The 20,444-nt window shown below is 32.7% G+C and overlaps 1 protein-coding gene across 2 annotated transcripts in view; it reads left to right on the top strand.

The window, feature by feature from the left end:
- The first annotated feature begins 522 nt into the window (after window positions 1–522).
- The window catches only part of SAMSN1 (SAM domain, SH3 domain and nuclear localization signals 1), a 61,901-nt gene continuing 41,979 nt past the window's right edge, over window positions 523–20,444 (top strand). For both annotated transcript variants that reach the window (XM_074213821.1, XM_074213822.1), the window contains exon 1: window positions 523–674. In XM_074213821.1, coding sequence (XP_074069922.1) covers window positions 618–674 — 57 coding nt within the window. In that variant the 5' untranslated portion in view covers window positions 523–617. The remainder of the gene's footprint in view (window positions 675–20,444) is intronic.

The raw sequence follows: 20,444 nt of genomic DNA, 5'->3' as shown, positions 1-20,444 counted from the left end.
TTTACTTGCTTCAATTCACTACCTTCTCTAATCCATCTTCCAAACAGCTGCCAAAGTGACTTTCCTAAAATGTAAGTCTGATCATATGCTTTTCCTACTCAAATTCCAGTGGTTCTCTATGGATTCTTGGATTAAATATTTATCACTTTAAAATTTATAATTGAATATAATAATTACTTTCTTTTAGATAGGTTTCATAACAGAAAATTTCCAAATATCTGTAGTTATTTGCTTTGTAGCAGATCCTCTCCTATTAACTCCCCACCCAAGTTTTCCAATATGGTTTATTTTTAAGTTTAATATGAATAAGTGTTGATCTTTTTAGGGATTTTAGGGATTTTACCATTTCCACTAATTTCAAAGGAGAAACACCATGTATCAGGATAAGTTAGACAACTTTAGTGATAGGAAAATAGTTACCAAAGAGTTACCGTAAGAAAAAAAAATCTTAACCAGATAAGTGATGAAGTCATATCCTGACCCAAAAGAGGAAGTAACATCTAACTGGGGTTGAAACTTTGCTGACACTATACATCATTCATGCTGTACTGTTTCATGGGGTATTTGCTACTCTAATACTCAAAACTCACACAATTTGGAATAAGTTGGAATTTAAAATGTTGAAGAGAAAACCTTCAAATGTTTCAGAAAAGGAGAAACCACAGAAACCAAAGGTAAGTTAATAATACTAAAAGGAATTAATGGTAACTACAGGAAGAAAAAAAGATGAGCTACCAAGGTTTTTTCCTTTTAAAACTTTCCTTTTATTTGTCAATAATAAAAACAAGTGAAGCATAGGGTTGAATGTTTAATGGTAAATATGGAAAAACTGAATTGCAAGGTTTGTCAATAATAAAAACAAGTGAAGCATAGGGTTGAATGTTTAATGGTAAATATGGAAAAACTGAATTGCAAGGTCTGAAGACAAATATCATTTGGCAACTTCTTTCTTTCTACACATTTTCTCCCTTAGGATGATTTGGCCAATAGAAGTTATAACTGATATTGAATTCAGATCTTCAACCTCAAAGACATTGATTTGGTGTTCTCTTTTCAAGATGTTAATGTTAAGAAACTACTAGATTCTTCATTACAATGAGTTTGATAATGCCTCTGAATGAGAATAGAAAATTCTTCTCACTTCTAAACAGCATAATAGAAACATTTAATATAAAAGTTTTTTCAACATTTTGAAGGGAAATTTAGTTATTTATTATATGGATTAGAGTGTAGATTGTGTATTATCCTTGCTTTTGGCATAATAAAATGTTTTATTTCAGTTCTTTCAAGTAGAGATACTATTATCTGTTTTATCTTGTAAATAAGTAATTTTAAACATAAGTTGAGAATTATGATTCTATATATTAAATCACAATTATATTTATAAATATTGGTATAAAACAAGCAATTTATAGTATGTCTAAAGAAAAATAAGAATAATTTCTATTGACATTTTAATTTGATGTTTCTATTGAATGACTTGAAAATAAAAGAATGCTGAGATCTGATGTCCTTCAAATCATAATTTTTAACTATATATATTATAATTGTTTAACAACTGTCCTGTAAGAGAGTTTTTAAGATTTGTTTGAGGATTTAACAGATAGTACAGCATACTATTTAATATTTGACAAATCAATAATTATAGACAATATGGAAGACGTTTGAAGGCATTTGGGTAATTATTTCCTAGCAATAATTGTCCTTCCAAGTATGGAACTATTGTAGAACAAAAGCAGGTATGCTAACATTGAAATAATTAACATTATTGGTGAATTGATAGGAAAAGATCATGTTATTCTCTTCAAATATTGTATGCTAGCACAATGTCTCCTTTCTTATGAATCTACCAGGAAATAACAAAAGGCTTGTCATATAAAATATTTAAGCAGCACAGCAAAAAGAAGTTCTAGTTAAAGACAAAATTTTGTCATTCTCATGCCTCATCATCTTATTTTGGTGTACAAAAATCTGAGCTAATTGAAAAATGATACTCTTGCTACTTGGTGACTTGGACTATTTTGAAAAATGATGCTCTTGCTACTTGGTTACTTGGACTATTTTAATTTATGAGAAATATTTTTCTCATGTAGATTTTTCCTTTCATATAAAGGAATATGACAATTTTTAAAAATAACACATATACAAAAACATTTACCATAAGTAAAAATCCAAATGGAATTTTACAGAATTTTGCATTTGGAGTATTAGAAAATTGTGTATATATATATATATATATATGATCTGTTCTTGTATATCTGCATAAACATATGTTGTTTTTATGTTCTCCAATAAATTCACTCTTTTAAAGTTATATTTAAAGTGATATTTAATTTCTGCTGACTTTCTTTGAATTTCATTTTTAGTTTCTTTCTTAATTTTCTTTTTAAAATAAGTTTTTATTGATGTCTTCTTTTTACATCATACAATGGGGATAGTATGATTGTTCTTTCCATTTACCCTGTGGTCATCATATGCATTGTTTTCTTGTCCTTATTTATGTCACTTTGCTTCAATGCATTTCTATCTTTCAGTGCTTCTCCATTTTTATCATATTCATAATTTTAAAAGTACAGTAGTGTTTCATTACCTTTATATACTATAAGTTGTTTAACCACTTCCCAATTCTTTGCTATCACAAAAAGTGATATAAGATGATGTTTTGAGAAATTTAGCCAGAAATGGAAGATGAGATATAGGATGAAAGATAATGGGTTTGGATAAAGCAAAAAAGATTTCTTTTGGAGAATGAAGAAAACAGAGGGTATTTGTTGACAGTAGAGGAATAGCCAGTAGATAGAAATTAAAAATGAATGAAAGTGAAAGGATGCAAGAGGGACAATGTTCTGAACAAGACTGGATCAAATGAAGTCACTTGTGGATGAGAAGGGATTTGTCTTGGCAAAAAAGATGGACAATTTCACTATATGAGACAAGAGTGAAGAAGGAAATAGTTGTAAAAGGAATCTGGGTAATATTAGATGAGGATTGGGGGAGAAGGAGTCTTTAGCAAATGGTCTCATTTTTATTTGGGGGAATGTATGAAGCAAATCTCTCAACTGAGAGATTGTAGAAGGGATAAACAGGTACACAAGAGCTGCTTTGGTGAGTAGAATAGTGAGTTAATTTGTTCAGTTATTTCAATCATATCTGACTCATCATGACCACGTTTTAGATTTTCTTGACAAAGATACTGGAGTGGTTTTATATTTTCTACTCTAACTCATTTTACAGATGTAAAACTAAGACAGTCTTCTTGACTATAGGTCCGGTATTCTATTCACTACTCCACCTAACTGTCCAGTGAGTTAAAACAAAGATGATTCAATTGAGGTTATGCTTATGCAACATAAACTTTAGTGGCACATGTTGACATGGTTTTATGATTTTTCTCTATCTTTATTCAGCAATATATGTATAGGAGTGAAGGCAGAAAGTGGTAGAAGTGATCCAAGTCAGAGGCTTGGCCAGGTAAGATAGGTAATATGATAAAGGGGAAAGAATCAGGAAATGAATGAAATATAGAGTTGAATTAGTTCAGCAAGGAGTCCAGATGGGGAAAGGAGGAGAGTATAGCTAGTGCATGGTTGATGTACTGAAAAGGACCTGAGAGGTCTAGGATTTAGAAGTCACATAGATGAAGAAAAAGAATTGTGATTTCTGGGTAGAAGGAGTGGTAGAATGATAATAAATTTTAATAGGGTGAGATATATCTGAATTGATGAACTTCAGTGGTGATTTTTCTGAGTAATGGCAATCTTCACAAAATAACTATATATATATATGTGGCTAAGGTGAATTGGAGAAGGTCATTTAAAAATAAGTAAATTGAGAAACTAGGATAATAGGATGTTTGAATGAATATTAATATACATATACATATATGTGTATATATGCACACATAAATATATGTATATACTTATATATATACATATATATTTACATGCTGATTACCTCATGTTATGAGGTCAGGAGTTAAGGTGAGAGACTGAGCCAGGCAGAGAACTCATTGAAGAAAAATGAAAATCCTGGAGTTTGTTAGATTATAGCTACCAGAATTTTGATAGTATGGCACATATGTGTTTGGTAAATATCAAAGTAGATGAGTGGTGGTGGGAGGAGAACATAGAAATAGCAATAGGGGTCAAGGAATAGTCAGTATATAGCTTTTATGTGATCAGAATGATCTGTTGTATCTATAATTGTCTTTATCCTTTGTTGGTAAAGTAATCATCTCCTAGGTAAAATAGTTCGATTCGATTATTTAGAATTAATGGTTTTGCATAAACAAAACCAACGCAACTAAAACTGGGGGGGGAGCAGAATCTTTGCAGCAAATTTATCTGATAAAAGTCTCATGAAATGGGCTATATAAATATATATAGAATAGTGAGTTAAATTCATAAAAAAGGAACTGCTCCCTAATTGATAAATGGTTAAATGATCTGAATAGGTAATCAGAAGATATTAAAACTATAGTCATGCATAAACACTCAAAATCACTAATAGAGAAAACTAAGCTAATACAACTCTGAGTCACCAACTCATACCTATCAAATTGATTAAGATGGCAAAAAAGGACAAATGTTAGAGGGGCTATGGGAAAATAGGGATGCTAAAACAAAGTTGAAGCTCTGAATTAAACTATTCTGAAAATCAATTTGAAACTATGATTCCAAAACTATTATATTATAAATGTTCTTTGATGCAGCAATGCTGTAACCAAGTTTATACCCCTAAAAGAACAAATGAATAGCAAAAGAACCCATCAGTACAAAAATATTTATAGTAGTTCTTTTTTGTGGTGGCAAAGAATTGGAAATTGAAGGAATATTCAACAATTGAAGAAGGCATGAATATATTATAGTAGATGAATGTGATGGAATATTGCTCTTTAAAAAATGATAAAAGGGAAGGTTTCAGAAAAAGCTTGGGAAAATTTATAATAACTGGTGCAAATTGAAGTGAAGCACCAGAACCATTTATTCAATAATAGAATATTGTAAAGATGAACAACACTGACCAGCAACAATTCCAAAGAACTCATGATGAAACAGGATGTCCACCTCTAGATGGAGAGTAGGTAAATTCAGGGGTATCAATTGAAGTATATTTTCCTCTTTTTCTATTTTTTTCTTTATTTTACTTTTTAGTTTCCTTCCTTCATTCCTTCTATCTTTCCTTCTCTAAAGAATACATTTGATTTGTTTGATAGATACAGCATTAAATTTCAAATTCACATGGGTAGTATTATCATTTTAATTCTATTGACACAATTCAGCCATTGCACTAAATATTTCTCCAACTATTGTGATCCCTATTTCTTTAGGGAAGTTTTTGTAATGATATTTCTACAAATATTTTGTGTTACTTGGCACTTTGATCCCAGATGTTTTATACATTTTGAAGTTATAGAAAATGGGTTTTCCCTTTCTTGTTTTACCTCTTGGATTTTGTTATCATTATGTAGAAATGTTTATTTGGGGGTATTTATCTTGTTATCATCAAGTTATTGAAGATATTATTTCAATTAATTTTGTTGCTTAGTTGCTAGGATTTTATAAGCAAATTATCATTTTCATCAGCAAATAATGATAGCTTTATCTCCTCTTTTCCTATCTTGGTGGATTAATTTCTTTGTTTCATCATTTTGGGGAAAGTGTATCCTTGCTTTACTCCTATATTTAGTGGGAAAGCAAACATTGTATTCCTATTGTATATGATTATTGCTTTTGAGATTACATAGATGATTTTTATGAAATTAAAAAATGTCCCTTTCTGCCTTTACTTTGTGGGGTTTTAAGCAAAAAATGGATATTCTTCTTTGTCAAAAGAAAATTTCATCTATTGAGCTATGTCTTTGTTTTAATGAAATTTAATAATTATGTGATTATATTCCTATCATTGCATCTCTGACAAGAATTCAACTTTGTAATGATGAATAATTTCCTGAATGAATTTACATAGTCTATTTGACATGGTTTTATTTAAATTTTAATTGATATTAATTAATATTGATCTCTAGTTCTATCTTTTGCCTTTACCTGGCTTGTAAAAAAGGATTGTTTGTCTCATAAAAAGAATCTCATAAAGTGCTTCCTTTTTCAATTTTTGAGAATAATTTTTGTGAATTAATAATAATTGTCCTTTAAAAGTCTGAAAGAATCTGTCCAACAGGACCAGAATTTTTTTTCCCCCTTTGGAAGTTTCCTTACAGATAATAGTTAATTTGGGCCTTTTGTATTTTTGAGTCTTCCTCTCCATTTTGTGTGTTTTCAGTTATAATTGTGCAAAACTGTGTGGTTCTGATAATTCTTATTATTTCTTCTAAATTGGTTATGAATTTTGTCTTAGTGCATTTGTTTTGTTTTGGGTTTTTTGACTTTTTTATCTTGTTGGTTTTTTTCCATTTTCTAATAGCCTGGCTAAAGTTTTCTCAATTTTATTAGTGTTTTCAAAGAACCAGCTTTTATTTTTATTTATAATTTCTAGAGTTTTTTGTTTCTAGCTTATTTATTTCTTCTCTAATTCTTAATATCACCCTTTTTACTATTTTAGGTTTATTTGTTGACTTTCTAATTTTTTTTAAAAAAATGTGTTTTTAGTTCATTAATTTCCTCCTTTTCTATTTTGCATAGTTATAATTTTGTCCTTGAGGGTACATTAGTTACATAAGAAATTTGATGTGTTGTTTTATTGTCATCATTTTCTTCACAAAATTGTTTCTGTTTGGTTTTTGATCACTGAATTATTTAAGATTTCATTATTAAGTTTCCATTTTATTTTGTATTTTTGTTGTTCTCCCTAAACTATTATTTTTACTGTGAAAAAGGGTCTATTAAAGATGCAAGTTTTTCCCTACTTTTAATATTCATTTGCAATATTTCTGTGTCCTACTATATAGTTAATCGAAAAACTTTTCATATAGTTCTGATAAAATGCATATTTATTAGTAATGTTTTTTAAAAGAAGATTCAATGAGTCCTTGAATTTCCCTAGCAACTTATTCAATTGGATATTGTCCTTTTTGGTTACTGGTTAGAGATGTCCAACTGAGAGAAAGATATCGAAAGCTTCTGCTACTATTGTATCACTGTTTATGTCTTCTTGTAATTGAGTTAATTTTTCCTATATGTATTTTAGATGCTAAGACATTTGGAGCATATAAATTTAATATTGATGCTTGTTTTGTTCTATAGTTTCTTTTAGAATAATGCAGTTTACTTATTTGTTTTTTATATTTTGAAACTTGGCTTTTGATTTGCATGATTTTTCTGAATTTACCTGATTCATAATAAACTTTGTTTCAGTCCTCACTTTTATTTTGTGTATCTCTTTTTAGTTGTGTTTCTAGTGAGCAACAAATTGTTGAGTTTTGCTTTTTTATTCAACCTATCATTCATTCATTTTATTGGATTGTTTAATTTGTTTATATTTAAAATGATGAGTTTGGTTTATATTTTCCTTGATTTGTCTCTAACATTGGGATTTTTAATTTAATTTTCCATAAAGATGGTATTTTGTATTACAGTTATTTATTTTAATTTAATTTAAAGGCAACCCTTTCCAAATTCTTCCCTTTTTCTCACCTTTAAGTTCCTCCTCCTGCATCTTACCCTTTCCCTAGTTTTACAGTTCTTTTTACTAATTATTTCCCACTTTTTCTCAAGTAAAATTCCCCATTCTCTCATCTTTAACTTTTTATTTAAAATTTTTTTTTTACAAAATTAATTTTCTCCCCATTTTTTTTTGGTTTTCCTTGTCTGGTTATTCTAGACTTTAATTTTTTAATTTACGACTCCTTTACTTATTTCTTTCTTTTAGGTTTTTTTTGCAAGGCAAACAGGGTTAAGTGGCTTGCCCAAGGCCACACAGCTAGGTAATTATTAAGTGTCTGAGACTGGATTTGAACCCAGGTACTCCTGATTCCAGGGCTGGTGCTTTATCCACTACGCCACCTAGGCGCCCCTAAATAAGTTTCTGCATTCCTCACAAAATTAAAGCTTCTAAGGCACCTTATTCCTGTGTCCTGCTTTTCTTTTTTCATTTTAACCTCACTTTTAGAAATACTAATTCCTAAAAGATTGATAGAGAGGATAGAAATGCTGTCCATTATAAGAATTTTCCTAGGTATCCAATTATATAGTTTCTTACTATCCTTTGCCCTCCCTTTGAACATTTGCCCCATTTACCATGAAATCTCTTCTTTTGTTCCATGCTACTCCTTAGGGTGTCATTTGCCTCTTAGAACTCTGATTCCTCTCAACTTGAAACAAAATGAATAGTCTCCTAAGAAAAAAAAACACCCTATTGATTATTATCATTGTAAAGTCCCTCTCTCCATGTATCTTTGTGACATTTCTGTGCTGTAGGACAGGCATGTATTATTCTCTTTTGAAAAGTAATAAAGTAATTGGAACACAGGGAGATTGTGATTTGCCCAAAATGATACAAATTTGATTCTGTGTGATATCTATATGAATGAGGTCTGACTTGGAGGTTCATAAAATTTTCATTATATTTGGCTGAAAGATTAATATAATGATAGCCTGTTTAAATTGCATGAAATACCTAAAGAATGGTAAGGGAAATAAAAACATTATCACTTAATAATTAATACAGACTTCTTTACCTGGCAGTTTTAAAGGACATGAGATGATAATTAATAATAATAATAATAATAATAATAATAATAATTAACACTTTAAAGTTTCCAAAGCACTTTACAACTATTGTCTCATTTTACCCTCATACAACATATCTGTTGAGTCACATAGCTGTCTCCAGTGAACTGCTAGTGGGGATCTAGATAATATTCATGTTTATTTATAGTTTCATATGTAATTCTAATTTAATTTGCTTAGTGTAAATAATGTTAAGTTAAATAATGAAAAATATTATAGCATCAATTTAGAAAGAAAATTATTAAGGAAAGTATATTGCCCTGGTATCATCAGAAATGTTTCAAAGAGTTGTGTGATATGAGAAATTCAGTAATTATAGCAAATAAGGAAAGATTGTTGGGGAATTCTGAGGTTCAATTTAATTTATTAATTATTTAAATATTTAAATATTGGCAAGAATGACAATCCATACCTTTTATATGTAGCATGCAATGGTCTTACCCATAATTGTTGTTAATTTTATTTTTCATATTTTTTCTTTTTTATCTCTTTTCCAGATAATTATTTGGAGAGAGATTATTATATCTTTTTCTTTTGTATATCATAAATACATTCATTTGACATTCAAATAATATTTATCAAGCCTCTTTTATATATAAATACTTGCATTAGTCACAATATATGTGCATATGTGCATATATATGTAGGATAAAAGGTGAAACATACATAATCCCTTCCTTCAAGAACTTTGTAAATTTATAAAAGAGATGAAATATATACAAACTTTTAAGTGTAGAAAAAAATGGAGGGCTAATTAGGCTACTTTTTAGAGAGGGACCAGCAATGTGTTCTAAAGATAATTACTAAGAAAATTTCCCTAAGTTAGCTCTGACAGTTACTCATTGTAGAAGATAAATTTAATTTATCTTTTAAAAATGTCATTAAATATATTATATGAGAAGAACATTTAGCTTCAATTTCTTCAGTATTACTCACACTATCTACTACCTTAGCTTCTAATTATGTGCAGCTAAATGAATCATGAGAAAAGCATGACTTGGGTCCATTACAAATCTATGCCACATGAGAGCTGGGTCCTCAGTATGGCAAGACAAGACTTTTATACTTTTCAGTGTGACCCACAGTTCCATTCACACAAAAGCTTTTTTTATATCTTTTTATTCTTCATTAAACTTCCCATAGATTACATGTCCCCACCATCTCAGTTGGGATCTTTGCCTCATATTTTACTGGAAAAAATTGTCCACATTTGCTTAGAGCTTCTCCTTCTCCCTTTTTCCTCATCTCACATCACTCAATTCTTCTTCCATTATCTCCTCCTTCACTCCTGCCTTACATGAAGACATGGTCTTTCTCTTTGTCAAAATAAATCCTTCTACAACTGAAGCAATTGGTAGTGCAATAGATAGAGCTATGAGATTAGAGTCAGCAAGACTTAACTTCAAATTTGGCCTCAGACACTCATAAACTGTGTGGCCCTGAGTAAATTACTTACCTTCTATTTATATTAGTTTCCTCAACTACAAATTGTAAATATAAATAGGACCTACCTCTCACAGCTATTGCTAGTTTCAAATGAGTTACGATTTGTAAAAGAGCTAGCAAAGTGTCTGACACACATTTGGCAATATAGAAATGTTTATTCGACTCTAGTTTCCTCTCTACATGCATAAATGATCCTGCTCCATCCTATCTTCTTCATCAGTGTGCCCCCTCCATCATACCCACAAGCATGCACTTACCTTCCCATTCTCAAAAAAATATTCCTTTGATCTACATATCCCAACTAGCTACCATCCTATCTCTCTCTCTTTTTTTGTTGCAAAACTCCAAGAACTTCTACAATTGATGCTGCTACTTCCTTTTCTCTCACTGTTTTCTTATCTACAATATGGTTACTGACCTCATCATTCACCTGAAATTTCTCTCTCCAAAGCTGTCAATGATCTCTTAACTACTAAGTGTAATGGGTTTTTCCCTCAATCCTTATCCTCCTCAACATTTCTGCAGCTTTTGTCATTGTTTATAGCTGCCTTTTGAATGACAGATGCATTCCTTCACATGACCTCCTATGATGATAAGTCATAGTAACCATCATCTTAGAAGATTTTTCCTACTAAAATATCTGGTTGGCCAGAGGAACTAAATGTTTTTATTTTGATATGAAATTGATAGAGGTTTTCTTTTAAAAATATTTCTGATTCGATTTATCTAGATCTGATAGCAGGAGGTTGAGGTCTCCCACTAGTAGAGTTTTGCTGTCTATGTCTTCCTGTAATTCTTTCAGCTTCTCCTCTAAGAATTTAGGTGCTGTCCCACTGGGTGCATATGTATTCAATGTTGAAATGACTTTATTGTCTATGGTACCTTTTAGGAGGATATATTTTCCTTCCTTATCTCTTTTAACTCTATCTATTTTTGCTCCTGCTTTGTCTGAGATAAGGATTGCTACCCCTGCTTTTTTTACTTCAGCTGAAGCAAAATATATTTTGCTCCAACCTTTTACCTTTACTCTATATGTATCTCTCTGCTTCAAATGAGTTTCTTGTAAGGAGCATATTGTAGGATTCTGGTTTTTAATCCACTTTGCTATTTGCTTACATTTTAAGAGAGAGTTCATCCCATTTACATTCAAGGTTATGATTACTACTTCTCTATTGCCCTCCATGCTATCTTCCCTCTGTTTGTATTTTCCCCCTTTCCCCCTTTTATCCATATTCCCCAATCTTTTGTTTCTAAAAACCACCCCCTTCAGTGTGTTTGCCCTCCTATGTCACACCCTCCCCTTTCTTTCCCCTTTCCCTTTTTCCCTTTTCCCTTCCCTTCCTTTTGTTATTTCCCATTATTTCCCCCACTCCCCTGCCCTTTCTCCATCCCCCCTCTCCTTTTCCCCTTTTAATACTTGAAAGGTTAGATGTTTTATATGTTAACTGAGTATGTGCAGGTTGACTTTAAGCCAAGTCTGATGAGAAGAAGATTCAGGTGTTTCTCCTCTGCTCCCTTCTTCCCCACTATTACCATAGGTTTTTTGTACCTCTTAGTGTAATGAGATTTACCCCATTCAATCCCCTCCCACCTCCCATCTCTTTCCTGTCCCCCTTTTTAGGGCAGTAGTGCTTTTTTTTTTAGATCATTCTATCTAAGTCATAGAAAATTCTAAGTGTCTGTCCCTTTTAGTTCTGTATATTCTATCGAATAGAGTCAAAATTCCTGAAAGGTATTAGAGTCTTTCTCCCAAGTGGGGTTAAAGCCAGTTACATCGCATTAGATAGTAGTCTCATGGATAGGTCATGAATGTCCATCATTTCTGGCTAGGTGTATTCTCTCTGTTAGAGTTACATTTTTCAAGGTTAATGAAAATCGTTTTGGTTTTTTTTTACCCCCATGCTGGGATATAGCCAGTTTCAACTTACTGGATTGCATTTTTTTTCTTTTACCGCCCCCCCCCTTTTTTTTAACCTTTTCATGTGTCTCTTGAACCTCCTGTTTGATGCCCAAATTTTCTGTTTAGCTCAGGTCTTTTCATCAGAAATTTTTGTAATTCTTCCATTTCATTAAATGTCCATCTTTTTCCCTGAAAGAGAAGGCTCAGCTTTGCAGGAAAGTAGATTCTTGGCTGCATTCCAAGCTCCTGTGCTGTTCGAAATATCTTGTTCCAGGCCCTTTGATCCCTTAAAGTTGATGCAGCCAGGTCCTGCGTGATCCCTACTGTGGCTCCTTGATATTTAAATTGTTTCTTTCTGGCTGCTTGCAGGATTTTCTCTTTTATCTGATAGTTCTGCAGTTTGGCCACAACATTCCTTGGTGTTTTCATTTTAGGATCTTTTTCTGGTGGGGATCGATGTACTCTTTCAATAACTACTTTGCCCTCCAATTCCATGATATCAGGGCAGTTTTCCATCACTAGATCCTGTAATATTAAGTCCAGGCTTTTTTTCTCTTCAATGTTTTCAGGAAGTCCTATAATTTTCAGGTTGCCCCTGCTCGATCTATTCTCGAGGTCAGTGATTTTGTTGATGAGGTATTTTACATTTGCTTCTACTTTTTCTATTTTTTGATTTTGTTTAACTGACTCTTGCTGTCTCATGGAGTCATTAGTTTCTGTAGACTCCATTCTTTTTTGTGGGGAGGAGTTTTCTTCATTAACCTTTTGCAACTCCTTTTCTAATTGGTCAATTCTACTTTTGAAAGAGCTCTCCATTTGACCAATTGAGGTTTTGAGAGAATTAATTTCTTTTTGCTTTTTGCCCAAGATCTGAGAGATTTGTTTTCTTGTTACAAGGTATTAATTGTCTCCCCCCAAATTTTCTAGTTGATTTTTAAACTCCTTCCTTATTTCTTCAAGGAAGTCTTTCTGTGCTGAAGACCAGATTGTATTCTCCTCAGAGGTTCCAGGTCTCTCTGAGTTAGTGTCTTTCCCTTCCAAGAATTTTTCTATGGATCCACCTTTCCACTAACCCTTCTTCATTTTGCTGAGACCTGAGTTGGGGAGGGGCTGGTTCATAGGGACTTGGGATCACTAATGGCTTTACTCACTGAGTGCAGTTTTTCTGGCTGGCCAGTAGGAGGTGCTGGTTGCTTTCTCTGGAGTGTCTGTGACCTTGATTGATGCCTTCTCCCTTTCCTTGAAGGGAGGAATTGGAGGTATTGAATTCTTTACCTTCAATCAATGGTGGGCTTTACCCTGGCCTGAGGTCATTCCTCAGCTGGGCTGGTTCTTCTGCTCACACACCTGGGCCTGAGGCAGAAGTAGTTTGCATTTGTTTGTTAGGGGAGAAGTCTGAGTTGTAATGGGACTCAGACCAGAGGAGCCCAGGGATGGTGTCTGCAGCTCCCCTGCTCCAGAATTTCCCCCCCAGCCCTGTCTGGGATCTCCAGGGGGACAGCTCCAACACCAGTGCCTCTGCTCCCTGGCAGACTCATGTCTCCGTGGTCCAGCCCCACCTCTGATCCAGCAGGTCCAGCTCTCAGGCCCTCAGACTCCCGGTTCAAATTCATCTACTAGACTGGTTGATCAGGGCTGCTCCTCCCTCTGGGCCCAGACTCACCCACCCGAATTCAGCCACAGCTCCTGCTGGAGACAAATCCCGAGGTAGATGTTTTTTCTCTTGGCTTTTCTTTCTGGGTTTTTTTGAGTTGGATTTCTTTTAAGAGGTTTGTTTCACGTGATAGATGGGGAAGAGATCAGGAGACTTTAGAACTGTGTGTGTCTTCTCTCCGCCATCTTGGCCCCTCTCTCAAATATTTCTTATAATTATGATTAGGAATTAAAGTATGCCAGAAATTTTGGACATTTAATTTTCACTAAATTTATAATAACAAGAACAAAGGTCAATGTTTCTGTCATGACACTAAAAATAACCCTGAATTTCATCATTATCTTAGGTAAAAGAAGAAACAAAATAATTTGGAGTTTATACACATTAAGCTCAGGGGAAAAAAAAGGCCTTAAACTTTAAGAATGATACTTTGCACTAATAAAAATTATTCTGAAACTTCCTCCATACAAAGCTTTATGCCTGATAGTTTCCAGAATACGAATCTGGGATAGAATAGTCTTTTGATCAATTATGATCTGACATAATTATAAGATAATTATATTAGACATCTAAAAGCTAAAATGACTGATAGTTATAATGGCAGTGAATCTCTTTTGCTGTAATTTGGACAATATAATCTTCTTATACAGGAATATATCCTATATAAACGATATAAAGACTCTACCCAGTCATTTTTATCGTCTAGGTTAGCACAGGGAGACAGGAATCTGGGAACAAGAGTCTGACAGAAATGCTTAGTCACACTGTGAGAGATGGGTGAAAGATGGATGAGAAGTCCTGAGAAGTTCTCATATTATAAATGCTAGTTCTCACTAAGCACCATATACACCAGCAAAAGTTTATAATGTGATATTCCAGAAGGCAAAGGATACAGTATTAAAATCAAATATAATTTCCTTAGAAAAACCTTATATAATCTTATGTGTAAAAAATGGATCTTCAGTGATATATAATATGGCACAAGTATTTAGGATGAAAGAACTTTTAAGTTTCTATGGAAATTCAAAACAAAAAATAAGAGAAAAATATACAAAAACAAATGAAGGAAAAATCATAGGGATTAAACAAGAATAAACTATTTGTATTCAAAAATGATAGATGTGTCACCTCTGAATTGTATCATGATCAGGAGCCACGGAGGGAATCTAATTAGACAAAGTGTAGGAGAAGTTCTGCTATACATTGCTGGTTTAAATAGAAGAATTGAAAGAAGGGAAGAAGAATACACTGAGGTGGGGGAAGAGGTAAAGGAAGATTAAGGAAAATTAACTGATATAATCAAGATGGACAAGTAGACATTTATGCAAATAAGATAGAAGGGTGGGAGAAGCAACTGATACTTGAACCCTTCTCTCTTCTGAACTGATTAAAGGGAAGAACACACAGAGTTGGATACATAAGTATGTTTCATACAATAAAGAAACAGGAAGGAAAGGGAAGAATAAAGGACTTTGAGAAGGTTAGATTAAGGGAGGGCTTAGTGTTGAGCAAAAACAATTTTTTTCTTACTCTAAGGATGTGCAAGATGCATATAGCTCTTTCTCAGATGGCAAAATATGGGAATCTGAGGGGGATGTCCATAATTTTGGGAATAGCTGAAAACTATGATTTTAAAGTGTGATGGAATACTGTCGTGTTTTAAGAGATGACGTAAATGGTTTTAGAGAAACTTGGGCAGACTTTTATGAACAAATAGAGAATGGAGTGAACCCCAGGAGAACAATTTAAACAATGAGAACAACATGATGAAAATAAACAGCTTTGGGAAGAATTAGGAAACCTATTAGGTATAATAATCCACTAAGATGCCAAAAGACTAATGATTCTACACAACTCCTGATGGAGAGGTAAAGGTTTCAAAGCATAATGATATATATATTTTTCAGACATCATTAATGTGAAGATTCGTCTCATTTGACTGCATATGGTAAGGTTAGAAGGTTCAAGAGAGGAAGGTTGAGGTAAAAAGAGTTAAGTTTTACTGATTGAAAATTTTTTGAAAGAATTTGTAAAAACACATTTTTAAGTTGACCAATATAGTAGATTAAAGTGATATTTGTGGGAGTAGGTCCACTAATTTTTGCATCTTACAAAGAACTATCTCTTTCATTATTCAAACTTTTCTTGAAAAAAAATGCACCTCCTCTATGAAGACTTGCTAATTGGAAGAAAGGTGATGAAAGTTCCTATGTTGTCACGTAATGTAACACTTACTTGTTTCACTGCTAAAATAATCTAAGCACCATGGCACTCCTACTCTCAGAAATCATCTGTGATTTCCTGTTTCCACTAGGATAAAATGTGGACTTTTCAGACTGGCATTTAAGACACTTTATAATATATGGGTTCAATCCATTTCCAACCTTATTTATAATATTTTCTTCACTACCTCTATGTCACAACCAAATTGAACTGATTTTTTTCGCTGATTTTCATATACTATTATTTTTCTGTATCCTGCTCCCTCAGATGAATAGCACTTTGGGCTTGTAGACAAGAAGAGCTGAGTTAAAATCCAACCTCAAATATATTCTTGCTATGTGACCATGGGGAAGGCATTAATTTCTGTCTCAATTTTGTCAAGTGGTAAAATAGAAATACTAATAACTCCTCCCTCCCAGGTTGTTGTCAGTCTAAAATGATCTAATATTTGTAAAGTCCTTAGCATAGGGCCTGGAACATAACAGGTCTGCTTCCTTCTTTCTTGTATTTACAGACAGTATTCACAATCATTCTTGGAATGATTTTCCATATCATCTTCAGCATTCTTCTCTCCTTCCCAGGTTCAACTCAATTGACAAATTGAAACCTTTCTTGATTCCCTCAATTCCTAATACTCTATCCTTAATAAATTACTTTGTAATTACTTCTTTCTGTATATTTTTAAATCCTTCTCAGACCAGGTAAAATATAAGCCCTGAAGTCAGTTTCATTTTCATCTTTGTATCCCCAACTTTGCTTTTTTGTTTGTTTTTGGAAGACATTGGGATTGAGTGGCTTGCCCAAGGTCACAAAGCTAGGTAATTATTAAGTGTCTGAGACCAGATTTGAACTCAGGTACTCCTGACTACAGGGCCAGTGCTCTATCCACTGTGCCACCTAGCTGCCCCCTCAACTTTGCATAAAGTGCCTTCCACAAGTTTGCCATTTAATTTGTTTGTTGATTATTTGAACAAAATAGCATTTTGCATTTAGCCCTGTATTACTCCCTTGTGTTATCCATTCCCCTTGATTCATTTCATTAACTGTGTCTCTTTAGTGCCCATAGCTCTTCATGGAATATCACCACAAGATCAGATCTTGGAGCACCTCAGATGGTCTCATCCTGTGCCTCAACAGTCTCCTTTCTCACTAATACGTTGTCTGGATTTTCTCTTTAGAGCTTAGCATATTCTTACCACTTTCTAAATCCAAATTCATGTGATTCTGCACCTCCAGTTACTGATGTAGAAACCTTAAAAATTTATCATCTTTATTTCTTCTTCCCCCATTGGAAATTTGGCACACATATTGATGCTCCCTCAATTGGGCTAGGCAACTAAGTGGCACAGTAAATTTAAAAAAAAAAAAAACAAATAACTGCAAAATGAGCTGGAGAAGGAAATAAACCATCACCTTCTTGAGTTCTTTGCAGATGAGGACACTGAGATAAATAGGGTCCAGAGTGACACAGTTAGTAATTGTTTAAATTTGAATTTGAACTCAGGTCTTTCTCACTCTGGGTCAAATACTCTATCCACCACCTACCTACCCCATTATTCTTATAAATCTCCATGTTGATTTAATTCAACTTTAATTTTTTATGTTCTGCAGGAAAAAGACCCAACTTTGCAATTTTGGTTTGTCTCATTAAAAAGTTGATAACATCAGTTGTATAGCCAGTTCTGTGAAAAACCTATGACATTGCAAGATATTGGCATATATCTTTTGATACATCTTAACAATATGAGCAAATTTGACACATGGGCAGGAAAAGAGTTTAACTGAGTAATCAAGCATCCTTAGTTATTGATGATGCAAAAAAGATAGTACTTCTCACTTGATTTTGAATTCAAAACTGAGAGATTTCAATAATGACAGAAAATATCTATCACTATTTAAGAATCCTGTTGACTTACACAATGAATTCAGTCAATGGAAGATGTTAAATATGAGATCCTATTAGAAATTAGAGATATTCAACACTTTTATCTTACCCTGTGATTCTTTTCATTTTTTGATATGGTCCCCAAAATTATCCTCAAACTCTTAGAAGAATTGAGGTAATAAAAAGAGATGTCTCTACCTCCATCAAAAAACCAGTATCAAATTACTTTACCTTTTGTATAAGATAAAGGGACTAAACTTACTGCTGATATTTATAGTGGTGAATATGACAACAGATTTCATGGAGTAAGATTACTTGCTTTAATGGACCTGGATTGACTTCTCATCACTTCTTCAGTGATATCTCTAATTTAATATGTAGATACAGATACATATGTGCATTATTTTTGTATATGTGTGTGTGTAAAAAGTTCCTGCTTTCAAGTAGATAACAATCTATTATAGAAGAAATACAAACATATACAGAGAAATATAATAAATAGAAGATGATAGATAAACCACTGTTATGGTATCTAGAAATTTAAATGATCTATAATGCTTACAGGGTATCTTTTTTATTTTTTATTTTTTTAGGTTTTGTTTTTTGCAAGGCAAATGGGGTTAAGTGGCTTGCCCAAGGCCACACAGATAGGTAATTATTAAGTGTCTGAGACCGGATTTGAACCCAGGTACTCCTGACTCCAAGGCTGGTGCTTTATCTACCGCTACCTATCCACCCCCAGGGTATCTTTTTTTTATCTTTTTTGTGTTTATGTGAGCACATTGAAAACAGTAAGAAAAAATTGGATGGCTTTTACTGTGCCATTGTAAAAACTTCATTCATAGAAAATATTGAAAGAATTTATCAATGAAACATTTTAATTTTTATATTTTACCAATTATTTCTAAAAGCAATGTAGTATAATCTATTATCATCTGTTTGTAAGAAATCAATAGATCCATTGAAGCAAGAAGATTCTATTGCTCTGACCAAGTCCCAATAAATTGAAACATCCATAGATTTTAATCCAAATAAAATAATGTACAAAGAATACTTGCACTATTTATAATAAAAAGTTGTAGATTCTAAATTTCTCCTCTAAATAACCTAACAAAAGATTTATTTTTATTATTCTTACTCATTCTTTCCTTGTTTAGGACTACAAATTGTATATTTCCCTCATAAACATGTCTAATCTTAGTGGTAAAAAAAAAAAAAGGTTAAATCCCTAAGTCTAGTAGCACTGGGTGCTGCCTGAGATGGGAATGTTTATAAGCTCTATGATATTAACTGCAGTACTCAACCTCTGGTGACATAAAGCATGCAAAAAGGGACTTTCTGTCAGTTTTATTATTTCTAAAAAGGTTCCCCTTGAAGCAGAAGAGTGACCTTGCTTTGCTGAGCTGACATGTGCCATTGAATTAATAGCTGAGCTTTGCTGGAAGGAAGCTTCCAGAAACATTACAACTCCAGAGCCTGGGCTTTCAGTGACTATTAATCAGGGATACCAAAATCATGCATCAAGTAGACTCATTTAAAAGTAATAAAAACTACTTTTAAAAAAACTTTTAAAAAAAAGAATTAGCTTATTGTTTGTCATTATTTGTGTTCAAGGGCATTACTGTATGACTAAAATGTGCCTTCAGGAGAACTTTAGAAAGATTTTTGTGTTTTCAGAGTCTAAGCAAACATGGAGGACAATTGAATTCTTACAGAAATATCTGAAAAGTCTTTTGCCTTACTAATTGGCAAGAAATTTTATTAAATTGACTGATTTGGGAGATTTAATTTTCTTTCCCTTTATTTATATCTTTCCAAACAGTAGTTAGTAATGAACTATGATAGCCTTCTTTGAGATACTTTTAATTATTTACTTAAAGTTTGAATTGATAGTGATCATTAGGACAAAAAATCTTCAATATCTTGCATAAGTTTTCAATGGATTATGTGTCTACAATTCCCCATGAAGACCAAGTCTGGATCCTGAGATGGCATGACAGGTTATTGTATTGGAAGTAATGAAGCATCATGGAAAACTTCCAATTTGGAGTTAGAATTTGGAAACTGGAATTCTAGTATCAGATCTGCCATGAACTAAGTATTTGAATCTGAACATATTTCTTACAGCTCAGTTTCCTCATCTGTGATATATTGATAATAAAACTGCTCAGTTTATTACTTTACTCAGAGCACTGGAAAGAGAGAGATATTCAGAGTCAGATAACTAACATTTGAATCCTGAATCATACTTACTATAATATCTATGAGCCCCAAGCAAGTCACCTTAACCTCTGTGAGCAGCAAATTTCAAAGCTTTAAATTGAGGTGATCAGATTAAATAACTTTTAATGTTTCTTCCAGTATTAAATCCATAAGCTAAAGCTCTAAATTCTTTAAGCAATCTGTTAGGATTGTTAAGAGTCAAATTTGAAACTGTATATTGAGTTCTTTACTTTAGTGCCTGGCAAATAGCTGAAATTTAATAAATATTTATTGACTTTTTAGATATAAAGTACTGTGTAAATGTAAGCTACTACTAATATTCTGGTAACCTTACCCCTTTGGCTCTTGAAAATGTATTTATCAGGTTTTTTTAAAAGTAATAATTTCTGCATTATCCATTTCCATCAGTTTCTTTAGAGGCTTTTCTTT

The sequence above is a fragment of the Macrotis lagotis genome, chromosome 1 (assembly GCF_037893015.1).
Source record: "Macrotis lagotis isolate mMagLag1 chromosome 1, bilby.v1.9.chrom.fasta, whole genome shotgun sequence".
Taxonomy (NCBI): Eukaryota; Metazoa; Chordata; class Mammalia; order Peramelemorphia; family Peramelidae; genus Macrotis; species Macrotis lagotis.
This window is presented reverse-complemented; position numbering and strand designations above follow the sequence as displayed.